The sequence below is a fragment of the Carcharodon carcharias genome, chromosome 13 (assembly GCF_017639515.1).
Source record: "Carcharodon carcharias isolate sCarCar2 chromosome 13, sCarCar2.pri, whole genome shotgun sequence".
Classification (NCBI taxonomy): Eukaryota; Metazoa; Chordata; class Chondrichthyes; order Lamniformes; family Lamnidae; genus Carcharodon; species Carcharodon carcharias.
In genome coordinates, this window is record NC_054479.1 from 71,092,998 (window position 1) to 71,118,842 (window position 25,845).

The 25,845-nt window shown below is 44.2% G+C and overlaps 1 protein-coding gene across 6 annotated transcripts in view; it reads left to right on the top strand.

Annotated features, from left to right (window-relative positions):
• Positions 1-25,845, top strand: part of gucd1 (guanylyl cyclase domain containing 1) — a 75,773-nt gene that overhangs the window by 5,734 nt on the left and 44,194 nt on the right. For 3 of the 6 annotated variants that reach the window (XM_041203552.1, XM_041203551.1, XM_041203553.1), the window contains exons 4-6: positions 4,839-4,930; positions 7,517-7,758; positions 24,733-24,899. In XM_041203552.1, the coding sequence (XP_041059486.1) occupies positions 4,839-4,930; positions 7,517-7,758; positions 24,733-24,899 (501 nt within the window). Of the gene's footprint in view, positions 1-4,838; positions 4,931-7,516; positions 7,759-12,778; positions 14,472-24,732; positions 25,671-25,845 lie in introns of those variants that run through there. The other 3 variants (XM_041203555.1, XM_041203550.1, XM_041203554.1) reach the window with 3 other exon arrangements.

Here is a 25,845-nt window from a genome sequence, read left to right on the forward strand (position 1 = left end):
CTATCTCCTACCCAAAATCCACAAACAGAACTGCCCCGGTAGACCTATCGTCTCAGCTTGCTCCTGCCCCACAGAACTCATTTCTCGTTATCTTGACTCCCTTCTCTCTCCCCTTGTCCAGTCCCTTCCCACCTACATCCGTGATTCCTCTGACACCTTACGTCACATCAACAGTTTCCAGTTCCCTGGCCCCTACCGCTTCCTCTTCACCATGGACGTCCAATCCCTCTACACCTCCATCCCCCACCAGGATGGTCTGAGGGCCCTTAGCTTCTTCCTCGAACGGAGGCCCGAACAATCCCCATCCACCACTACTCTCCTCCGTCTGGCTGAACTTGTTCTCACGCTGAACAATTTCTCCTTCAACTCCTCTCACTTCCTCCAAATAAAAGGTGTGGCTATGGGTACCCGCATGGGCCCCAGCTATGCCTGTCTCTTTATGGGGTATGTGGAACATTCCTTGTTGCAGTCCTACTCCGGCCCCCTTCCACAACTCTTTCTCCGGTACATCGATGATTATTTCGGTGCCGCTTCATGCTCTCGTCAGGACTTGGAAAAATTTATTAATTTTGCTTCCAATCTCCACCCCTCCATCATTTTCACGTGGTCCATCTCTGACACTTCCCTTCCCTTCCTTGACCTCTCTGTCTCAATCTCTGGTGATAGACTGTCCACCAATATCCATTACAAACCCACCGACTCCCACAGCTATCTCGACTACAGCTCCTCACACCCCACTTCCTGTAAGGACTCCATCCCATTCTCTCAGTTCCTTCGCCTCCGTCGCATCTGTTCCGATGATGCTACATTCAAAAACAGTTCCTCTGACATGTCCTCCTTCTTCCTTAACCGAGGTTTTCCACCCACGGTCGTTGACAGGGCCCTCAACCGTGTCCGGCCCATCTCCCGCGCATCCGCCCTCACTCCTTCTCCTCCCTCCCAGAAACATGATAGGGTCCCCCTTGTCCTCACTTATCACCCCACCAGCCTCCGCATTCAAAGGATCATCCTCCGCCATTTCTGCCAACTCCAGCATGATGCCACCACCAAACACATCTTCCCTTCACCCCCCTTATCAGCATTCCGTAGGGATCGCTCCCTCCGGGACACCCTGGTCCACTCCTCCATCACCCCCTACTCCTCAACCCCCTCCTATGGCACAACCCCATGCCCACGCAAAAGATGCAACACCTGCCCCTTCACTTCCTCTCTCCTCACCGTCCAAGGACCCAAACACTCCTTTCAAGTGAAGCAGCATTTCACTTGCATTTCCCCCAACTTAGTCTACTGCATTCGTTGCTCCCAATGTGGTCTCCTCTACATTGGAGAGACCAAACGTAAGCTGGGCGACCGCTTTGCAGAACACCTGCGGTCTGTCCGCAAGAATGACCCAAACCTCCCTGTCGCTTGCCATTTTAACATTCCACCCTGCTCTCTTGCCCACATGTCTGTCCTTGGCTTGCTGCATTGTTCCAGTGAAGCCCAACGCAAACTGGAGGAACAACACCTCATCTTCCGACTAGGGACTTTACAGCCTTCCGGACTGAATATTGAATTCAACAACTTTAGGTCGTGAGCTCCCTCCCCCATCCCCACCCCCTTTCTGTTTCCCCCTTCTCTTTTTTTTTCCCAATAAATTATAAAGATTTTCCTTTTCCCACCTATTTCCATTATTAAAAAAAAAACCCACTAGAGCTATACCTTGAGTGCCTTACCATCCATTCTTAATTAGCACATTCGTTTAGATAATATCACCAACTTTAACTTTAACACCTATGTGTTCTATTGTACTATTGTCGTTGACATCTTTTGATGATCTGCTTCTATCACTGCTTGTTTGTCCCTACAACCACACCAACCCCCTCCACCTCTCTGTCTCTCTATCTCTCCGCCCCCCACACACACACCTTAAACCAGCTTATATTTCAGCTCTTTCCTGGACTCGAACTCAAGTTCTGTCGAAGGGTCATGAGGACTCGAAACGTCAACTCTTTTCTTCTCCGCCGATGCTGCCAGACCTGCTGAGTTTTTCCAGGTAATTCTGTTTTTGTTTTGGATTTCCAGCATCCGCAGTTTTTTTGTTTTTATTTTTGTTTCCACTGGAGTTTGGAAGAGTGAGGGGTGATTTGATTGAAGTGTACTAGATTCTGAACGGCGTTGACAAGGTGCATGTGGAAAGGATGTTTCCTCTTGTGGGCGAGTCCAGAACTAGGGAGAACTGTTTTAAAATTAGGAGTTGTCCATTTAGGGGTGAGGAGAAATTTTTTGAGCGTTGTGTGACTTTGGAACACTGCCTCAGAAGGCAGTGGAGGTGGGGTCATTGAATATTTTTAAGGTGGAGGTAGATATATTCCTGTTAGACAAGGGAATCTCAGGTGATTGGGGATAGATGGGAATGTGGAATTCGAAACGTGAACAGATCAGCCATGATCTTATTGAATGGTGGAGCAGTCTTGAGGGGCCTAATGGTCTACTCCTATTTCATATGTTCATATAACAGTTACTCTCACCGCATGCACTAAATGTAATGGCTGCTTCTAACATTCCATTGTTCCCTTCACACTGTCATATTTTTCATCCTTTCCCGCTGTCCCCTGTTGCTGACAGTACAATATTAAGCGAAAGCTGAAACACGGGTCTGTCTTTCTCCAGTTAGTACGGATTCTTGCAGGTTTCACTGGTACTGCAGTGCCCTGGCACCTCACCCAAATATCCAATCTTGCCAGAGCTTACATATGCTGGGTGGGGTATTATCCTGTGTTGAAACAGACCCTATTTCTGATTTAACTTTGGTGTTCACAGGCAGGAACAAGATCATTGGATGAATTTGCTTTCCCTCCCTAAGGCCACGTTGTTTGATCCAAATGTCCTGCTTATTTTTGATATTAGTATCTACAGCATTGCACTGATAAGCCTAAATTTATTTACAGGGGACTTCTTAATTTAACACCAATGTTTATGTGATTGACCAAAACCCACCAGCTGCAGGAGTATTACATTGAGGTGTGTGAGTGATGAATGGAGCCTTGTCTCTCTCCTTCTCTCTTCGCGATTTATAAAATTGAAACTGTCACGAATACTGCAAAGGAGATTACACCTGTGCTGTCATTCTTTGTTTGTGTTAGTCCTCGCTTGATAATCCTTGTCAAACTCTTCATTCAACCATGGGGCAAATTCCACACACCTTCACTCAGACTCTCCTACATGACTGAATTATTTTGATTCCTAGTCTAGGAACTTATCTTCACCTCCATTTTTTCCGTGGCTGGGGGTTGCACATTTTTCTCTTGGGTGAAAGATTTTTTGGCAATGGAATTGTTTGTCTGATTACAGTTATTAGAGAAATGATCTTTACAGAGCCTAATCACAACTATGAGAAGCCAGTAAACACTGTAGAACCTATGAGTTCTGTTATTCACATTGTCGTTTGTGTGTTTCTCTGTCACCTACTTCTTGGTGTGTGTCTGTCTGTTGTGTGGCAAGAAATCAGTGGTCTGGTTAAGTTCTTCATGATGCTGAATCCAGGTGATAATGATCCAATTCCATACTGATCCATTGACCCCTTAATTTTTGTCTTGTCTGCAACTGGATAAAAACAGAAAGAACTTGCATTTATACAGCGCCTTTCATGACCTCAGGGTGCTATATTGTGCTTTACAGCTACTGAAGTATATTTTAAGTGTAGTCACTGTTGCCATATAGGAAACGTGACAGCAAAGATGACCAGAGCAATCTCCCACAGCAGCAATGAGATAAATGACCAGATAACCTATTTTAGTGATGCTCATTGAAGAATAATCAATGGTCCGTACACTGGGAAAACTTCCCTGTTCTTCCTCGAATACTGCCACGAGATCTTTTCTGTCTGCCAGAGGTTTAATATCTCATCTGAAAGCCAGCACCTCTGACAGTGCAGCACTCCCTCAGTACTGCACTGTTGTAACATAGATTTCCACAGACAAGAGAAATCACTTCATATATATGCTCAAAATGTTGTTAGCACAGTTTCTAAGATTTCAATTTTAAAAAAAATATCCAAAATTTCAGGGTAGTTTAATTGAGTTTTCAAGAGTAATAAAAAGGTGATTAAAAACAAAATCATTTTCAATTAACAATCTTTTCTTTTCTAGCCTAAAAACATGTGATGGCTTGTGGTGTTGCTGCCATGTGTCTGAGGATTTTCTAACAAACAACAGTTAATAATTGCACCTACGAAATAGGAACAGACCTCTTGAGTCTGCTCCGCCAGTAAACACAATCATAGCTGGCATTGACCTCAACTCCGATGTTCAAACAAATACCATCACTTGTTGAAATAAATATTAAGAATTCAGCCTCTTATTTGAAAAAGAAACTATTCCCGTTGGCTGCCGAGCTGATGGTTCCGGTTGTTGCATTAGTTGTATGGAGGGAATTTTACAAGTGGGGAGACATTGCTGTGAATTGTAGCTTTAAGGAAAGCATTAAGAAACACAAAAAGATTAGTGGATTCAATTTAATTATTATTTTGTTTAAAACATTGTTTTGACATTAGCAATTTCACAGACTGAGAAATGGTGAACTATTTTTTTCAAAATGAATTGAGTGATTTGATTGGTTCATTGACAAAACCGTGATACAATGTTTACAAGCAAAATCCCATTATAATTGTTTTCATAAGTTTCCATTCTAAATGTTGACATATGTAACACTTGTTGATTGGAAATTCCAAATATGTTTACATATTAATATAGATATACCTGTGTCACCTCGGGTATCTGTCCAGTTATCTTGTGGGGACTGTTTGGAATCTGATTTTTCTTAGAGAAATGACCTGTCCTCTTCTTTCCTTTCCTCAGTCATTCTATCGGAAGCATTTCGAGACTGAAGAGGACCGGGTAAACCAGCTGTTTGCTCGCGCAGAAGCAAATGGTGTTCAGGTAGAAAAGAGGTAGGGAGCTGGCGTGCTGTGTGTAACTTTAACCTGCCACATGAGCAATGAGGTGGAATCGAGACCTGTTTATTTACAGCCTCAGAGATTGCTGATGTCACTCGGAAGAGCCTCAAGGATGGATAGTGTGGCGAGTAGAGAGTTTGGTTGAAGTAAAGGCTTGCATTTGAGCAGAAGCGGGAGCTTTACTCTCAGGCTTCACAATTAAACACCAGTTTATTCAAATATCAGATAATTAATCATTTCTTATTTTCTTTACTTAACATGATGGAAAAATGAATAACCATTTAAATAAATAGGATTATAAGGGCAATTAAATATACAGTCTGTAAGACTATAGTGCAGCCTGTCGGATGCCTCTTGGTTACACATTGACCCCCTTATTACGTAGTACTCCCTGTAATTGGCTGATGATTCCAGTGTTTTCTTGTGATTGACCTCTGACAGGCAATTCTGTGTGCAGAAAGCCCTGTCGGATGCACTGGCTGGTTTCTAAAGGCATTTATCTTGTTAGCCAGCTCCAACATGTCTGGGTTATGCAATTTTCAATGTCTGGTCATTATCCTGTTTGGAATAAGTGCATTATGTTAACTGTGTGTTACATTATGATGTTGAATTGGATACCTGTTATTGTTTTGTGTGTATGTGTGTATTTAATAAGATAGTGTTCATAATATTCAAACAATCTTATATCAAGAGACTCTTTGCTAGGCTAACTTCCTGTCACACTTGTTCCTGTTCCTGTTTGGGTGATTCAGGCCTGCTGCCTCCCACAAAGGTGGGACTGTAACTCTTTATAATATACTCGCTGGTCATTGGATGGAGAGCATCATGTGACATGGTCTCAGCTCCACCCCTTGGTCTCCTACCTCTTATTGCATGAATACTATCATTGATGTTCCGAGGGATTTGGGTGTCCTTATACAAGAAACACAGAAAGTTAGCATGCAGGTGCAACAAGCAATTGGGAAGGCATATGGCATGTTAGCCTTTATTGCAAGGGGATTGGAGAACAAGAATAAATAAATCTTGCTACAATTGTACAGCACGTTAATGAAACCACAAATGGAGTACTAGGCGCAGTTTGAATTCCTTACCTAAGGAAGGATATACTTGCTTTGGAGGGAGCGCAATGAAGGATCTCTGGAGTGACTAGATGAGAGGGTTGTCCAATGAGAGTTTGAGTAGAAGTAGCCTATGCTGTCTTGAGTTGAGAAGAATGAGAGATGATCTTATTGAAGCATGTAAGATTCTGAAACGGTTTGACAGGATAGACACATTGTTTCCCCTGGCTGGAGACTCTAGAACATGGGGGCACAGTCTCAGGATAAGGGGCCGATCATTTAGGTCTGAGATGAGAAATTTCTTTACTTGGTGGGTTGTGAACCTTTGGAATTCTCTACCCCAGAGGGTTGTGGATGCTCCATCATTGAATATACTTAAGGCTTAGATTCAGTCTCAGAGAGTCAAGGTACTGATTTCCTCAGCCTCTGCCCCCTCTTGAATTACTCCCTTGTTAGTTCTTTGAAAGCTCCTGCTTTTTCGATGCCTATTGACTTTGAGGTTTTCACTCCTGTCTCTGTTTCTAAAGCCTGTTATGTGCCATTTTTCTTTGTTCTCATCTCTCCCACTCTTTATGCTTCCTTTTCCAGGGCATTTCCTCCTCCTAAGGTCTGTGTCCCCAATCATCTCTACACATCAGCCCAAAATATAACTAACTCATTCCACACATGAACACAACATACATAATCCGCACCCCAGCTGATTGAATTATGTATGCATTATTCCGTTATTGCCTCCATCACTGACCCACTCTGTAACAGTTGCTAACTGCCCCCATCATTCACAAGCCTTTCCTTACCGTTTCTCCAACCTTCTTAAATCTTTTGCACCTGAACAAACCGAGCAACCCATTCCCACAAATCACATCATTTATTTCACCACAGCATCATAAAGCTTGTAACATTGAGCCAATATCACAGGAGATTCCTAATAATGTATGAAATGTTTTGTGTACAGCATGCATGTTTGATAAGACACTTGCTTTCCATCACATCCATATCCTCTTGTACTTTAAACTTCCTCTACCCTCTGCTGAACAACGCCATGGGTGGTGATCTGCTGAACTTTCAGCTGTTCCTGCTCATGTCTAGATTATCCATTTTCATTTCCACTTCTTGCTTTTTGTGAGCCAGTGACTCTTAAACATGGCTCCAAATGGTCACTTTCCCCAATTGGTTTCCTTTGAAGAGATGCAAATACTGGGGAGGGCTAGTGTGGGCCGTAGACAAAGTTCCAAAGCAAGTGGGAACCCTCATTGACTGTAAGTGTTGTAACTGCCCCAGCACACACACATTCCCAGCAAAGTTAACAATGACTTGAATCCAAGCTTTTTAAGGTGTTATCCAGAGGACCTGGTGGGTATCTCAAGAATTAGCAGACTTTATAGTGGGTCCTGATGATCAGGGTAAGGCGAGGCATTTAAGCTGAACCTTGGAACCCCATCTGTTGGTGTCTCTAGGATTGTGCCTCTATGTCTATTTATTTCTTGGAGGCTGAGGCAATTTTTGTTTGTCCCTGGAACAGGTCTGTCACCATTCAGGAGATCCAGCAGCACCTGGCCAAGGATCATGTGGTCATTGTCTTGGTGAATGCAGTCCTGCTCGTCTGCGACCTCTGCTCAGCTCCAGTCAAGTTCTGTTGCCTCCTGCCCATTGGACAGAAATGTTTCTGCAGGAAGCCCGACTATCAGGGACATTTTATTGTGGTGTGTGGCTACAACAGGAACTCAGGCTGCATCTTCTACAACAACCCGGCATATGCTGACAGTAAGTAGAGCTCGGCAATCCACTGTGGGAGGGAGGAGGAAGCTCCATGAATCACTCATTGCTACCAGCCTTGTGGAATCTCACCGTTGCCCCACACAATTCCCTGTTCCCTCCAGTCTTCAGCAGCATTCATGGAATCAACCAACAGAGAGATTGTTATAGATTTTGCCTTGTGTAAAGAGACAGGGTTAGTTAATAATCTCATGGTAAGGAAACCTCTGCAGAAGGGTGGTCATAATATAGAATTTCACATTGAGTTCTCGAGTGAGATTCTATAAGCCCGAAACTAGAGTATTAAACTTAAAGCCAATTACATAGGTATTGGAGGAGAGTTGGCTGAGGTAGATGGGGAAGTTAATATATAGGTTAGCAATGGTGAACCTTTAAAGAAATGTTTTACAATTCTTAATGAATATACATTCTATTGAGAAATAACTCCATGGGGAAAGAGATCTATCTAACAAGGTTGAGTATAGTATTAGATTAGAACAATAGTAAGCCTGAGGGTTGGGAGAGTTTTAGAAACCAACAAAGGATGACCAAAAATTTGATAAATGGAGAGAAAATAGAATTTGAGAGTAAACCAGCAAGAAAGTATTAAAACAGATTGTAAGAACTTCAAGTATGTAAAAAGGAGAATAGTTAAAATAAGTGTTGGCCTCTTGGAGGCAGACGCAGGAGATAGTATCACAGGGAATGAGGAAATGACAGAGACATTAAACAAATAAACAAATATTGTGCTCTGTCTTACAGCAGAAAACACAAAAAAAACAAAGGGGGAAACCAAGGGTCTAATGCGAGTGAGGCAATTAAAATGTTAACAAAGAAATAGTATTGGAGGTCTTGTGCCTCAGTAGGAGGTGCCCTCTCAGACAAAAGCTCCAGTTTAAGTCCTACTTCAGGACTTGTTGACCATGGAAAGAATGTTCAGGACATGTCCAGATAGGTTGATAACCTGCCAATCCTTTCAACATGCTTATAGCAGGTTGTAAGGGAGGGAGCAATTCCTGGTCAGCCATGCTTAATGTGGAGTGGTACCCATCATGCTATAACCATGTCTCTCTCTAGAGAAGAGATGCCTATGGTCCCTAGTGGACTATGGCTAATTACAGATGAACTGGAAAAACTAATGGGACTAAAGGCCAACTAAATCCCTTGCCTGGATAGTCTGCATCCTAGGATTTTGAAACGGATGGCTGCAGAAATAGTGGATGCACTGGCTGTGACCTTCCATAATTCTCTAGATTTTAGAATGGTCCCTGTGGATTGAAAGGTAGCCAATTTAACTCTGCTGTACAAGAAAGGGGAGAGAGTGGAAAAACAGGCCAGTTAGCCTGACATCAGTGATCTGAAAAATACTATTATTTAGGAAGTGGTAACAATGCACTTAGAGTATTATAATATGATTAGGCTGTGCCATCATGGTTTCTGAAAGGGAAATTGTGTTTGACAAATCAGAGTTTTTGAGGATGTAGCTAGGAGGTTAGATAAAGGAGATGTAGTGTACTTGGATTCCGAAAAGGCAATCAATAAGGTGCCATGCGAAAGGTTGTTGCACAAAATAAAGGCTGATGGGGTGGGGGTAAAATATTAACCTGGATCGAGGATTGGCTAACAGACAGAGAATAAGGAGTAGGGATAACCGGATCATTTTCAGGTTGACAGGCTAAGGGGTCACTCATTTAGGACTGAGATGAGGAGAAGTTTCTTCACCAGTGGAATGTGGCAAGGTTCATTGCTGGGGCCTCAACTATTTCCAACCTGTATTAATGCTTTAGGTGGAGGGACCAAGTATAATTTATCCGAATGCAAGGTTAGGTGGGAAAGTAAGCTGTAAAGAGGATGCAAGAGGCTACAAACAGATATGGATAGGTTGAGTGAGTGAGCTAGAAAGTGGCAGATGGAGTAGAAAATGGGGAAACGTTTTGGCAGGAAGAATGAAAAAACAATTTTTTTTAGATGTTGAGAAACTATTAAATGTTGGTGTTCCGAGAATTTTGCGTGTCCTTGTAAACAAAATACAGGAAGTTAGCATGCAGGTACAGCAAGCAATCAGCAAGTTAAATGGTATGTTGGCATTTATTGCTAAGGGTTGGAGTATAACAGCACGGACATCGTGCTGCAATTGCACTAGGGCTTTGCTCATGCCACACCTGGAGTATGGTGTATGGTTTTGGAGTCTGTATCTAAGGAAACATATGCTTTCTCTCGAGGGGGTTCAATGAATGTTCACTAGATTAATTCCTGGGAAGAGAGTGTTGCACTATGTGAGATTGAGTTGAATGGGCCAATACTCTGGAAGTTAGGATGAGAAGTGATCTCATAGAAACATAAAATTGAGTGGACTGACGGGGTCAATGCTGAGAGGCTGTTTTCCCCTGGCTGGAGGGTCTAGAACCAGGGCTCATAGTCTGAGAATAGGGGGGTCACCCATTGAGGACTGAGATGAGAGTTTTCTTCACTCAGCCTGGATTTTGGGATTTTCTATCTGCAAGAGCTGTGGATGCTCACTTGATCAAGATGGTATATTCAAGATGGTGATTACTAGGTTGTTTGAAATATTAACGGAATTGAGGAATTTTGGGATAAAGTGGGAAAGTTGGAGTTGATGTAGATGCTCAGCCATGTTGTTTTTGAAGGTGGATTGGGCTCAGGTGGCTGTATGGCTACTCCTGCTCCTATTTTCAATATTCCACCTGGCTCAGGCCACTTCTTAATCCCTCTCACTGACCAGGTCAGAAATCACAGAATTTAACAGCATAGAAGGAGGCCATTCGGCCCATCATGTCTGCACTGGCTCTCCAAATGAGCATTATGACCTAGTGCCATTGCCCTGCCTTTTCCCCGCACATTGTTTCTATTCAAATAATCATCCAATGCTCCCTTGAATGCCTCGATTGATCCTGCCTCCACCACACTTCCAGGTAGTGCATTCCAAACCTGAACTGCTCATTGCGTGAAGAAGTTTTTTCTCATGTCACATTTGCTTCTTTTGCAAATCACTTTAAATCTGTGCCCTCTCGTTCTTGATCCTTTTATGAGAGGGAGCAGCTTCTTCCTATCTACTCTGTCCAGCCCCATCATGATTTTGAACATCTCTATCAAATCTCCTCTTAGCAGCCTTCTCTCCAAGTAGAATAGTACCACCTTTCCAATCTATCCTCATAGCTGAAGTTTCTCATCGCTGGAACCATTCTTGTAAACCTCTTCTGCACTCTCTCCAGTGTGTTCACATCCTTCCTATAACATGGCACCCTGATTTGTACCCAAAACTCCAGCTGAGGTCTAACAAGTGTCTTACATAAATTCAGCATATCCTCCTTGCTCTTGTATTCTATGCCCCTATTAATAAAGCCCAGGATGCTATATGCTTTATTAACTGCTCTCTCCACCTGTCCTGCCACCTTCAATGATCTATGCATATATACACCCAGGTCTTTCTGCTCCTGCACCCCCTTCAAAATTTCGCCCCTTATTTTATATTGTCTGTCCATATTCTTCCTACCAAAATGCATTACCTCACTTCTCCGCATTGAACTTCATCTGCCACCTATCTGCCCACTCCACCAACTTGTCTATGTCCTCGTGAAGTTCCACACCGTCCTGCACATAGTTCACAGCACTCCCAAGCTTCGTATCATCCGCAAACTTTGAAATTGTCCCCTGCACACCAAGATTTAGATCATTAATATATATCAGGACAAGCAAGGGTCTCAATACTGACCCCTGGGGAACTCCACTACAAACCTTCCTCAAGCCTGAAAAATATCCATTGACCATTACTGTCTGCTTCCTATTTTTCAGCCAATTTTGTATCCATGTTGCTACTGTCCCTTTTATTCCATGAACAATAACTTTTCTCACAAGTCTGTTGTGTGGCACTGTATCAAATGCCTTTTGAAAGTCTATGTACACCACATCAACAGCATTACCCTCATCGATCTTTCCTGTTACCTCTTCAAAAAACTCCAGCAAATTAGTTAATCATGATTTCCCCTTTAGAAATCCATGCTGGCTCTTCCATATCAACCCATATTTTTCCACGTGACTACTAATTCTATCCTGAATATTGTTTCTAGAATCTTGCCCACCACTGAAGTTAAACTGACTGGTCTGTAATTGCTGGGCTTATCCTTAAAACCTTTTTTGAACAAGGGCATAAAGGGCACAAATGTGAGAAGAACTTGAGATTATAGAGCATCTTTTACAGCCTCAGGAAGTCCCAAAGTGTTCTACAGAGAATTAAGTACTTTAGTCAATAGTTGGAACTTTACTGTGTAACTAAGCCTGAGCTGTGTAGCTGCCCTGAAAGTGTTGGTTGTGTAGAGGAAGCTGTATCTCAGTGATGCTGGCTGCGGTAACTATTGGTCTGGACACTGGGAGAATTCTCTTTGAATAATGCCACAGAATCTCTTACACCTGAGAGAGGCGGGTGCTTATCACCAGATGCTGGATATTTTACAGAAAATGGACACTAAGACTGTTGTTCCCTTCTCTAAATATTTCTAGTGAAATCATTTACTTTGCCATCACATTACTTTTCAGTTTTTACTTTCTCAATGAGTCTTTAACTGTTGCGATACTGGAAGAAGGTGTTGAATGTTCAGCTATTTTCCTCTCTTGAACTCTGTTGCTTGCTTGCATGCCTCTTTTTAACCTGTAATTCAATGCCTGTGTCACCCCGCACCCCCTTACCCTCTCCCCTGAGTTTTGAACCTTTTTATTTTGGTGTCTTTTCTACTTATCCTTTTGAGTGTTGCTTATTTTCCTTGGGTTGTAATTGCCTGCAGCACCCTGAGCTAGGGGAGGGGGAAATGTGTGTGTCACATTAGCTGAAGGTAGGATTTGTCTTGGCCAAGGCATCTTGGTGTTGGAATAGTGAGTTCACACTTGGGTGAATTATGAACAGGGCTGTAGTCTGTCTGATTGTGTCCAGAGCCTCTGAGAAATAAGAAGTAAAAAATGGTGGCAGTTTTTGAGTTGAGTGTTGATTGATATTTGCTTTGTTTCTGTTCTGCAGGAGTCTGCTGCACAACTGTAAGTAACTTCAATGAAGCTCGCATGAGTTATGGGACAGATGAAGATATTCTGTTTGTTTATAAAGACAGCTGATTACCGTATCACAGAGTACGAGCCTGACTCCAGTTCAAACACCTACTACCTAAGGATATAAGATGGTGGTGTTGCAATGCATTCCTCACTTTGCACAATGCGTGTCAGTTCCATCGCTGCTTGGCACCCAAGGCCTTTTCCCTCCCCCACTCTCCTAATGATGGTCACTGATTGGACAGAACCTTTGTATGACTCATTTCCTTCTACTTGAAACATGCTGGTGAATTTCACTGGAAGATCATGTCATGGAGAAAAGTAACTGGATCCAGCCCAGGCAAACTGCCCACACCCAGTTATCACATTTGGTTTTCATTGCCCCCTCAGATTGCTGCTTACAAACAACTTGGAATTTGACTGGTTTTAAAATGCCAGAGTCAAAGCTGATTATTTCCATGTTCAGGCTTTACAATAGAACTAAGGAGAGCTTTAATTCTGGTAAATGCTTTGGCTTCGCCCGCCAAAGATGGTGCTGCTGTTTGGTTTTTATTTTAGGGGCACAAGGTGAGGAACTGGTGCGCACAAATTCTCTTAAATTGAGGACAGTAAGGAATACGGTGTTCTGTTGGTTGCTGTCTTGTTTCGCAGTTGGCTTTGCCCGGGTGCCCTCAGGGTTAGTCTGCTCTTTCACTGGGTCACCAGGCTCAGCAACCTGTACAGGTCTGGCTGAGGCCGTGGGCAGGTTGAAATGAGAACTGGGCATCTAGAAAGCCCCGGAGTTGCCCTCCCTTTCGCAAGGTGACAGGCTCCAGGGCCAGCCCTGGGCTGGCGGTTAATAATCCCATGCTGAGTTTAGCTCTAACTGCAGGGCAGCGTGCAGCTTGGCCTCGCAGTCTGTCCTGACGGATGAGTGAAGGATTTTTCTGATTGATTCCACCAGAGCTAGCACTGGGATTTCCATTCACCTGCCTATCAAACAGGATTCTACACATAAACTGGTAAATGGCAAACTGTGTGTCTGGAAGCTTTTTTTTTAAAAGAAAAAATGATTGCTTAACAAAGAATTTCCTTTAGCTTTATAGAGAGAACTATATTCCAACCAATCCGCTTAGAAAATCACAATCATTTTGAAAAAAATTCTGTGCCTCATAAGCTCGTGGCACCTAAAAAATCAGAATCACAGCTCCAAACCCTGGCTCTACCTCGCTCGCACCCACTGCCACCCCTCAGGGATGGCAGCTGTAACTCCCCCTGCACCTTCCCCCCGCTGAGACCCCAGACTTAATTCACCTCCCCCACAAGAAACTGCAGCTGTTATTCCCGTCCCCATCCCAGGGACCCTGACCATAACTCAACCCACCCCCTGGGACACCAGTCAAACCTTGTCTAATTTTGGATTTGCAAAAGGCAGTGCTCCGATTGGCTGGTCCTGTATCTCCAAACCCAATCAGGAACTCTGAAGTGTTTATTTGTTTGGTGCCCATCACTAACTCACTCGGTAATTAAATTCTGCCAGAGGTTTTGGGCTACATACCCCAGGGTATTGACACAGCTCACTCATTTCTCCTTTTTGTTCATGGTGTACTGATCAATGTTTTCAGTGTGTTTATAATAAGGATTATTTGAATATCATAGGGTCCAATTAAAAGGTGATTTGATAAGTATTCCAGACCTGATTTCTCAACAGTTTTTTCTTGGACAATATTTAATTATAATGGGCTTCAGTGAAGTCCTGGGGAGGGAAGGGGGTGCTTGGGGAGCCCCTTATTAGGCGACGGTGGGGGGGATGGCTCATGAATCTTAAGCATTCGAATTTCCACCCTAAGCGCCACTACCTCCTTTAGGGCACTCCTTAACTACTACTTGGTCTGAGCTTTTACTCTAATATCTCCTCCTTTGCCAGGGTGTCACATTTTAGTCTGATTGTATTCCTGTGAGGTGCCAGTGGACATTGTTCTATGTTAGAGGGGTTCTATAAATGCTATTAACACTTCCTGCTATCTTACCTTTATCCTACTATCAGCACATTCTTTAATCTTTAATGTTACCATTAACACTCCCTTTATCTGTGTCCATGGCCCCTTTGTCTGTGTCTATGGCACCTTTGTCAATCTTTCCTGAGCTCCCATCTATTCCTGACCTATTTTGCTCCACCCCCTCTTAAACAGTATAAAATTCATCCCATTTCTACTTTTGTTTAGCTCTGAAGAAGTCATATGGACTCAAAATGTTAACTCTGTTTCTCTCTCCACAAATGCTGCATGACCTGCTGAGTTTTTCCAGCATTTTGTTTTTATTTCAGATTTCCAGCATCTGTAGTATTTTGCTGTTATGTAGATGCCAGTTTTGCAATTTCTGGCTGATGGTTTGTGTTCTACAGATGTGCAGTAATGGCAGCTGCAGAGAAATGGGATGTGCACAACTTTTAGGAAAAGCAAGGCAGCTTAAATTTCCTTCAACAAAAAAAAATCTCATCTGTTTGCCTGGAATAATGGTTGTTAACATTGCAGGAATGTACAACTTTGAATCCTGCCACTTCTGTGACAACAATCTCATTTATCAGCTAAAATGAAAGCAAAATACTGCAGATACTGCAAAGCTGAAATGCAAATAGAAAATGCTGGAAATATTCAGCAGGTCTGGCAGCATCTGTGAGAACAGTTAACTTTTCAGTTCTGATAAGGTCATCGAGCTGAAACATTAACTCTGTTACTCTCACCACAGATGCTGTCATACCTGCTGAGTATTTCCAGCATTTTCTGTTTTTATTTCATTATCAAGTCAGCATTTAAGTAGAAAGCAGGAATTCTCTGCTGCTAACTAGAACTGAAATCTTTGTCCTAAATTCAGCTGCTTATTGTTTTAAAGGTATTTTTTTATTTGCTCAAGGGATGGCTAATGCTGGCTAAGCCAGCATTTATTTCCCATCTCTAATTGCCCATGAGGAGATGGTGGTGAGCTGGCTTCTTGAACCGCTGCAGTCCAAATGGCGTTGATACACCCACAATGCTGTTAGGAAGGGAGTTCCAGGATTTTGACCCAGCGACAGTGAAGGAACAGTGATATATTTCCAAGTCAGAATGGTGAGTGACTTGGAGGGGAACTTCCAGGTGGTGGTGTTCCCATGCATCTACTGCCCTCATCCTTCTAGATAATAGTGGTTATGAGTTTGGAAGGTGCTGTGGAGCCTTGGTGAGTCCTGGCAGTGCACCTTGCAGATGGTACACACTGCTGCTACTGTGAAGGGAGTGAATGTTTGTGGATGTGCCAATTAGCGGGCTATTTTGTTCTAGATGGTGTCAAACTTCTTCAGTGTTGTTGAAGCCACACTCATCCAGGCAAGTGGGGAGTATTCCATCACACTCCTGACTTCTGCCTTCTAGATGATCATCAGACTTTGGGGAGTCAGGAGGTGAGTTACTCACTGCAGGATTCCTAGCCTTTGACCTGCCACAATATTTATATGGCTAATCCAGTTTGGTTTCTGGTCAATGGTAACCCCCAGGATGTTGATAGTGGGGGATTCAGCGATGGTAATGCCACTGAATGTCAAGGGGTGATAGTTAGATTCGCTCTTGTTGGAGATGTCATTGCCTGGCACTTGAGTGGCGTGAATGTTATTTGCCACTTGTCAACCCAAGCCTTGTCCAGATTTTGCTGCATTTGGACATGGACTGCTTCAGTATTTAAGGAGTCGCAAATAGTGCTGACCTTATGATGGAAGGAAGGTCATTGATGAAGCAGCTGAAGGTGGTTGGGCTGAGGACACTACCCTGTTTCCACTACAGCCGAGAAGCTCCTGCAGTGATGCCCTGGAGCTGAGATGACTGACCTCCAACAACCACAACCATTTTCCTTTGTGCTAGGTATGACTCCAACCAGCGGAGAGTTTCCCCCCCGATTCTCATTGACTCCAGGTTTGCTAGGGCTCCTTGATGCCACACACTGTCAAATGTGGCCTTGATGTCAAGGGCAGTCAGTCTCACCTCACCTCTGGAGCTCAACTCTTTTGTACATGTTTGAACCAAGACTGTAATGAAGTCAGGAACCAAGTGGCCCTGGCAGAATTGTCTAGGTATGTCCTGTACACAAAAAGCAGGACAAATCCAAACTGGTCAATTACCGTCCCATCAGTCTACCCTCGATCACCAGCAAAGTGATGAAAGGGGTCATTGAGCAGGTAATTGCTAAGCAAGTGCTGCTTGATAACACTGTCAATGACCCCTTCCATCAATTTGCTGGTGATCTAGGGTAAACTGATGGGACAGTAATTGGCCAAGTTGGATTTGTCCTGCTTTTTGTGTGCGGGACATACCTGGGCAATTTTCCACATTGGTGGGTAGATACCAGTGTTATAGCTGTACTGGAACAGCTTGGCTAGGGGCATGGCAAGTTCTGGAGCACAAGTCTCCAGTATTATTGCCAGAATATTGTCAGGGCCCATAGCCTTACTTGTATCCAATGCCTTCAGCTGTTTCCTGATATCACGTGGAGTGAATTGAATTGGCTGGAGACTGGCATCTGTGATGCTGGGGAGCTCTGCAGGAGGCCGACATGGATCATCCACTCGGTACTTGTGGTGTAGCTTCACCAGGTTCACACTTCATTTTTAGGTATAAAAACAGAAAACACTGGAAAAACTCAGGTCTAACAGCATCTGTGAAGAGAAAAACAGTCGACAGCAGCTGTGGAGAGAGAAAGAGTTAACATTTCAAGACTGTATGACCCTTCCTCAGAGCTCTAAATACTGTCATGGACAGATGCATTTCTAGCAGGCAGGTTGGCGAGGATGAGGTAAGTATGTTTTTCCCTCTTGTTAGTTTTCCCACTGCCTGCTGCAGACCCAGTCTAGCAGCTGTGTCATTTAGGACTTGGCCAGCTCGGTCAGTAGTGGTGCTACCAAGCCACTCTTGGTGATGGACATTAAAGTCCCCCACCCAGAGTACATTCTGCACCCTTGCCACCCTCAGCGCTTCCTTTTCAACATGGAGGAGTGTGCCTCATCAGTGATGGGGGACAGTATGAGGTAATCAGGAGGAGAGTTCCTTGCTTATGTTTGACCTGATGCCACGAGACTTCATGGGGTGCAGGGTTGATGTTGAGGACTCCCAGGGCAACTCCGTCCTGGCTGTATACCACTGTGCCGCCATCTCTGCTGGGTCTGTCCTGTTGGTGGGACGGGACATACCCAGAGATGGTGATGGTGGAGTCTGGGACATTATCTTTAAGATATGATTCCGTGAGGATGACTGTCAGGCTGTTGCTTGACTAGTCTGTGGGAGAGCTCCTCCAATTTTGGCACAAGCCCCCAGATGTTATTAAGGAGGACTTTGCAGGGTCAACAGGGCTGGGTTTGCCATTGTCGTTTCCGGTGCCTAGGTCGACACAGGGTGGTCTGTACAGCTCCATTGCTTTGAGACTTTGTAGTGGTTTGATACAACTGAATGCCTTGCTAGGCTATTCCAGAGAGCAGTTAAGAGTCAGCCATATTACTGTGGGTCCGGAGTCACATATAGGCCAGACCAGGTAAGGACAGCAAGTTTCCTTTCCTAAAGGACATTAGTGAACCAGATAGGTTTTTCTGACAGTCGACAGTGGTTTCATGGTCATCATTAGACTTTTAATTCCAGAATTTTGTTGAATTCAGATGACAGAGGATTCAGTACTAGAGTGTTAGGTATTGGTACATGTGAAGCGTTTGTAGTAGTTTCTACCCTGTTAGTCCCAGCTCACTGCTAAAACCTGACTTGAGTGGACAATCTTCTAACTGATTGTAATTAAAAATCACTGCCATTTTTGGGTTATGGATCCTGTATTGCTGAAGCTCTTGCGTGTCATACAGCAAGCTGGTAGATTAGACAGTACCAGGTCACACTCTATTCAATTTGTTCCCCATGTTCAAATGTTAAGCACTCATCACTCCTGACTCTCTTGCATTCTGTCTATTGGATTGGTGTGTCTCAGCTCACCCGCAGGGGCTGATTCCGATCAATTAATTTACTGCCCCTGATTAGGGCGTTGCTTTGTAACTTACTGAGGTGATTAGACACTGATAACATCTCCCCCACTGACGAATGGTTTATTTACACTGCGGTGGGGTGCTGCAGATTTTTCAATAATGTTTTGGTGTATTGCCTGTCTCTGCCAGAGTCCCCTGCTAATGAGTGCAAGGTTTGTGGCAGGGTGTGTTCTGGAATAGGTGCGTGGAAGTTGTGCAAATGAATGATGGACTGTGGGCGGTAGGGGGTTCCCACAACCTTGAAACCATTCAAATCAAAGTTAAAAATGACATTCTCTGATTTTGACCATGGTTAACTATCCCTCCTGATCCTGCAGACCTGTCTGCAGCCGTTGTTATGGTTGACCACACCAACCTGCTCCACTGTCGCCCACCTGGTCCCATTCTTATCATCAAGTGTTGTCAGAAAATCACCGTCACTGCTTTCTGCTTCGTCTGGAGTTCCCTAAGGACTGATTGTTGGCTGTCTCCTATTATCCATTTGCATGCTGCCATCATTACTCTAAGACATGCATGGCCCTGAACTTCCAACCTCTGGGGGTTTGTACGTGGGAGATGCGCTGGCGGATCCTGTGGAGGTCTCCATGTGAGGATTGCACAGGAATTGCCTGGGAAGTTTAAACTTCTGATGGGCAATTACCTTGCAACTGGAACCCTCAAAAATCCAATTTAAATTGGAAACTTTGGATGGTTCTGATTGTATTACAGGAATAGTAACCCAGGAAAAGTTAGCAGGATTCAAACCACTTCTAATTTCTGGGTAATGATAATACTGATTGTCCCCTACCCAACCCTGGACTTCCCCTCCACCTGCACCCCCCATGACCACCCCTCCAACTGCCTCCCCACCGACCAGCCAACCTGCTAAGGTAAATAAAAAGGAGCAGAAAGTTCTGCCCACTGAAATCTGCTTCTGTGTCTGTAACTCTACATCATCATCCCCCCTCCCCCACTGAAATCTGCTTGTGTGTGTGTAACTCTACATCATCATCCCCCCCTCCCCCACTGCTTCTGTGTGTGTGTAACTCTACATCATCATCCCCCCTCCCCCACTAAAATCTGCTTCTATGTGTGTGTAACTATACATCATCATTCCCCCTCCCCCACTGGAATCTGCTTCTACATGTGTATAACTCTACATCATCATCCCCCTCCCCCACTGGAATCTGCTTCTACATGTGTATAACTCTACATCTTCATCCCCCCTCCCCCACTGCTTCTGTGTGTGTGTGTAACTCTACATCATCATCCCCGCCATTGTCTTTCATCTGCCACACTGCCTGCCCAATTGAGATATTGAATGGATGATCCATCTCTGCCTCCTCCGGAAGCCCCGAGCATCACAGATGCCAGTCTTCAGCCAATTTGATTCACTCCACGCGATATCAAGAAACGGCTGAAGGCACTGGATACGGCAAAGGATATGGACCCTGACAATATTCCGGCAATAGTACTGAAGACGTGCTCCAGAACTTGCCATGCCTCTAGCCAAGCTGTTCCAGTACAGCTACAACACTGACATCTACCTTGGTATGTGGAAAATTGCCCAGGTATGTTCTGTACACACAATGCAGGACAAATCCAACCCATAAATTACCGCCCCATAAATTTACTCTCAATCATCAGTAAAGTAATGGAAGGATCATCAACAGTGCTATCAAGCGGAACTTGCTTAGCAATAACCTGCTCACTGACAGCCAGTTTGGGTTCTGCCAGGGCCACTCAGCTCCTGACAATGTTCCAGCATGCACTGGTTCAAGCATGGACAAAAGAGTTGAACTCCAGAGGTGAGGTGAGAATGACTGCCCTTGACATCAAGACCGCATTTAACAGAGTTTGGCATCAATGAGCCCTAGCAAAACTGGAGTCAATGGGAATCAGGGAAAACGCTGGTTGGAATCATACCCAACACAAAGGAAGATGGTTGTGATTGTTGGCGGTCAGTCATCTCACCTCCGGGACATTCAGCACCATTCGCGATTCCTCAGATACTGAAGCAGTCCAAGTCCAAATGCAGCAAGACCTTGATAATATCCAGGCTTGTGCTGACAAGTGGCAAGTAACATTTGTGCCACACAAGTGTCAGGCAATGACCATCTCCAACAAGGGAGAATCCAACCATCGCCCCTTGACATTCAATGGCATTACCATCACTGAATTCCCCCACTTTCAACATCCTGGGGGTTACCATTGACCAGAAACTGAACTGGACTAGCCATATAAATACATATAAATAAAGAGCAAGTCAGATGCTAGGAACCATGCGACAAGTAACTCACCACCTGATTCCCCAAAGCCTATCCACCATCTACAAGGCACAAGAGTGTGATGGAATACTCCCCACTTGCCTGGATGTGTGCAGCTCCCACAACACTGAAGAAGCTGGACACCATCCAGGACAAAGCAGCCCGCTTGATTGGCAGCACATCCGCAAATATTCACTCCCTCCACCACATACACACAGTAGCAGCAGTGATACACTGCAGGAATTCACCAAGGCTCTTTCAACAGCACCTTCCAAACCCCATGACCACTACCACCTTGAAGGACAAGGGCAACAGATAGATGGGAACACCACCACCAGGAGGTTCCCCTCCAAGTAACTCACCATCCTGACTTGGAAATATATCACTGTTCCTTCTCTGTCACTGGGCCAAAAGTCCTGGAATTCCCTTCCTAACCGCACCATGGGTGCACCTACACCATATGCACTGCAGCGGTTCAAGAAGGCAGCTCACCACCAACTTCTCAAGGGCAACTAGGGATGGACAATAAATGCTGGCCTAGCCAGCAAAGCCCACATCCCGTGAATGAATATTAAAAAAAATTAAGGATGTTCAAGGGAACTACGTGAACTTTACTCAATCACGAGATGTAGAGATCACTGAGAAGGCCAGCATTTATTGCCCGTTTATAGTTTTTCTTGAGTCGCCTTCTTGAGCCTCGGAGTCCATGTGGTGTAGATACACCTCATCATTCTTTAGTTTGAGGCTGGTGTCTACTCAGTAGTGAGTTCCTACCATGGGTCTTCATGTGACTGAACAGGCTGGTTCTCAACCTGCAGATGCTTGGGCACATGGGACCAGATGTCCCATGAGGTTCTGGGTTCCAGAGTGCGGGATTTGCTTCCTTTTCTTTCCTGCTCTGCGTCATTGTGACATTTTGATTCAAAGTGTGATGCACCTTGATGGACAAGCCTTCACCATTTTGAACGATTGGTAGCAAGGTTCTCCCAGTCTATAATGTCAATGCTACCACCATTCAAGGAGAGCTACAGAGTGTCCTTGTAGCATTTTCTTTGTCCTCCCCTGGAATGTTGACCATTTAAAAGTTGAGGGAACAGGACCCAGGGAGATGTTCCAGGTATACCTACAGTGTTATTAGGAAGAAAGACATATTTCTAAGTCAGGATGGTGTGTGTCTTGGAGGGGAACTGGCAGGTAGTGGGGTTCCCATGCATCTGCTGCCTTTATCCTTCTAGGTGGTAGAGGTCACAGGTTTGGAGGGTGCTGCACTGCATCTTGTAATGGTACACACTGCTGCCATTGTGCGTCGGTGGTGGAGGGAGTGAATGTTTGTGGATGTGGTGCCAATCAAGCGGGCTGCTTTGTCCTGGATGGTGTCAAGCTTCTTGAGTGTTGTTGAAGATGCACTCATCCAGGCAAGTGGAGAGTATTCCATCACACTCCTGACTTGTGCCTTGTAGATGGCTTTGGTGGGTTAGGAGGTGAATTTCTTGTCACAGAATTCCCAGCCTCTGACTTGCTCTTGCAGTCACAGTCTTTATATGGCTAGTCCAGTTCAGTTTCTGGTCAATGGTAACCCCCAGGATGTGGATAGTGGAGGATTCAGTGATGGTAATGCCATTGGCCATTACTCAACTTCCCTTCCTGGTCTCCATGTTGGCTGATATTGTTAACTGTTCTCTCTTTCTCTTCATGTATTATTTCCCCTCTCCTTCATACTGCTGTCATTACACATCAAAAATAAACAACCTTGACCCCTCTGTAAACTACTTCCTCATCTCCTACCTCCCTTCTACAAAGTTCTTGAACACATTGTCATTTTCCAAATCCGCGCCAATCTTCCTCAAAACTCTATGTTGGAATCCCTCCAATCAGGTTTCCACCCCTGCCTTGGTACTGAAACAGTTGATACCAAAAGTCACAAATGGCATACTATGTGGATCTGACAAAAGCTAAGTATCCCTCCTCAACCTGTTTGCAGCCTTTGACATGGTTCACCACACCACCCTTCTCCAAAGCCTCTCCACTGTCATCCAGATGGGTTGAACAGCTCTCACCCAGTCCAAGTTTTATCCTGCAATGGCTTTTCTCCCTGCTCCTGCACCATGTCCTTCAAGTCTCTAGCCTTGGCTCCTCCTGTTTCTGATGCTGCTCCTCGGCAACATCTGAAGGCACAGCATTAGTTTTCACATGTCTGCTGATGACACCCAAATCTACCTCATCCCCAGCTTTCTTACTCCTCCACTGTTGCCGAATTATCAGTCTGCTTAACTGACGTCCAGTACTGGGTAAATTTCTTCCAATGAAACAGTGGGAAGACCAAAGCTATTGGAATTGGTCTTCACTACAAGTTCCATTCTCTAGCTGCTATCTCTCTCCCTGGCTTTCTCTGGCTAAATCAGACTGTTCGTAATCTGTGTCATTTCTGATGTCGAGATGAGTTTCCGGACACATACCCATGTCATCATTAAGACTGCCTATTTCCGCCTCCCCAAGGTTGCCTGACTCCACCCGTCTCAGCTCAAATGCTGCAGCCCTCATTCGTGCCTTTGTTACCTCGAGACTGGACTATTCCAATGTACTCCTGGCTGGTCTTGCACATTCTGAGCTCCGTAAACTTGAAATCATCCAAAACTCTGCCGCCCATGTGTTAACTCACAGCAAGTCCTATTCCCCTATTACCCTTTGCTCACTAACCTACACTAACTCCTGTTCAAGCAACATCTTGATTTTAAAATTCACATCCTTGGTTGCAAATCCTTTCATATCCTCACCCCACCCTATCTCTAATCTCTTGCAGCTCCAAATTCCTTTGAGATATCTGTGCTCGTCTAATTCTGACTTGAACATTCCTATTTTTAATTGCTCCACCATTGGTGGCTGTGACTTCAGCTGCCTGAGCCCTAAGCTGTGGAATTGCCTCCCTAAACCTCTTTACCTTTCTTTCCTCTCTTAAGATACTCCTTAAAACCCACCTCTTTAACCAAACTTTTTACCATCTGGGCTGATACTGCTTTATGTGACTCGGTGTCACATTTTGCTTTGTAACACTCCTGTCAAGCACCTTGGGACACTTTATGATGTTCATGGTGGTATCTAAGTTGTACAGCAACAGACAACATGGATTTCAAAGGATTCTGCCTGACCAACTTCTTTGAGAAAGTGACAACCAGGTGGATTGTGAGAAGCTCTATGATGTGCCAAGACTTCCAGAAGGCATTAGACAAAGTTCTACATGAAAATCTGCTAGCTAGATTGAGGGAATTCAGGATAATTCATTGGGAATGGATGGGAAATTGGCTGAAGAGTAGAAAATGTTTAGAATAGGCTTTTTTTTTCAACAGGGAGCTATTAAGTGTCCCAGAGCTCGATGTTGAGAAAACTCTTTAAAATTTTCTTCAATCATTCAGCTTTAGAAACTTGATCCAAATTTGTAATATTTGCAGATGATCCTAAACTAGGTCAGATACAAGAATTGGAAGAGGTAGTTCTGAAAATACAGAACAAATTTGGACAAGGTATGCAAATAGAAATATGGCAGAGAGTATTTAATGTAGACAAATGTAAAGTGCTTTTCTATTGGAAAGAAAATGGGTGACATATGGGTGACGAACGGTGGGAAACTAATACAGATGAAGTTGAGTTCTTTTGTATTATCAGGGCCTCGATGGTTAACATTCCAACCAGTGCAGAGCAGCCAACACCAAAAGCATGTGAATAGAGATACAAGATGGAACTCTCATCAGAGACTGAAGAAACTTGGATTTTCCAGATTTAACAAAGCGGCACCTCGGGGTGATCTCTGTGCGACTATGAAAGGAGGAACGGTAAATCTGCTAAATTGCCTTGAATTACTAGAGTGGGACAAGGTGTCTGTCTTAAACTAGTAAAAGGTAAATTTGGGATTGATGTCAGGAAGTTCTTTATGAAATGTTGACCAACAATTGGCATATACTCTCAGATAGTGTGGGACAAAAACCCTGGAATCATTTAATAAACAATCTGATGCTGCAATGGGCAGTGTAAGATATACTGATGTGTGAATTAGAAGAAATAACTTGCACTTATATTCAATGCCTCCAAATGCTTTACAGCCCATTAAGTACTTTTGAACTGTCATGTGGGTAACAGCAGCCAATTTGTTCAGAGCAAGGTCCCACAAACAGCGAATGAGATGAATGTCCAGATAACCTGCAGTGATATTATCTGAGGGGATAAATATTGGTCAGGACACTGGAAGAACTCCCCTGCTCTTCTTCAAATAACACCATGGAACACCTGAGACAGTAGATGTGACCTTGTTTAACATCTCATCCAGAAGTCCTCCCACAGTACTGCCCTGAAAAAATTGTGTGCTCAATTCTCTGGAGGGGGTTGGGAACCCACAACATTTTGACTGAGTGCTATCACTGCAATCATCATTGGGCCTGAACACTCCCCTCCTCCTAACCCACCCAAACATACAGACACCAATCCCCTGGTCCAAAAGACAGGAAGTCTGAGCCCAGTAAATTAAAAAGCAGCAGCTGATAACAGACAAATGGAGAAGTTCAAAAAGTGAGCTTTAGGTGAACAGATCGAAGAAAGGGACATCACCCAGAATGGGGAGATGGGGGGCTGGGGGGGCGGGAGGAGATGGGGCGGGGGGAGATGGGGGGGTGGCGAGGCGGCGGCTGGCTCAATTACTGGGAATTATTCATCTAATCCATAACAAACTAAATCAAGTAACTAGTTAAAATAACTTAAAAATAAGTTAAGCTGAAAAAGTACAGA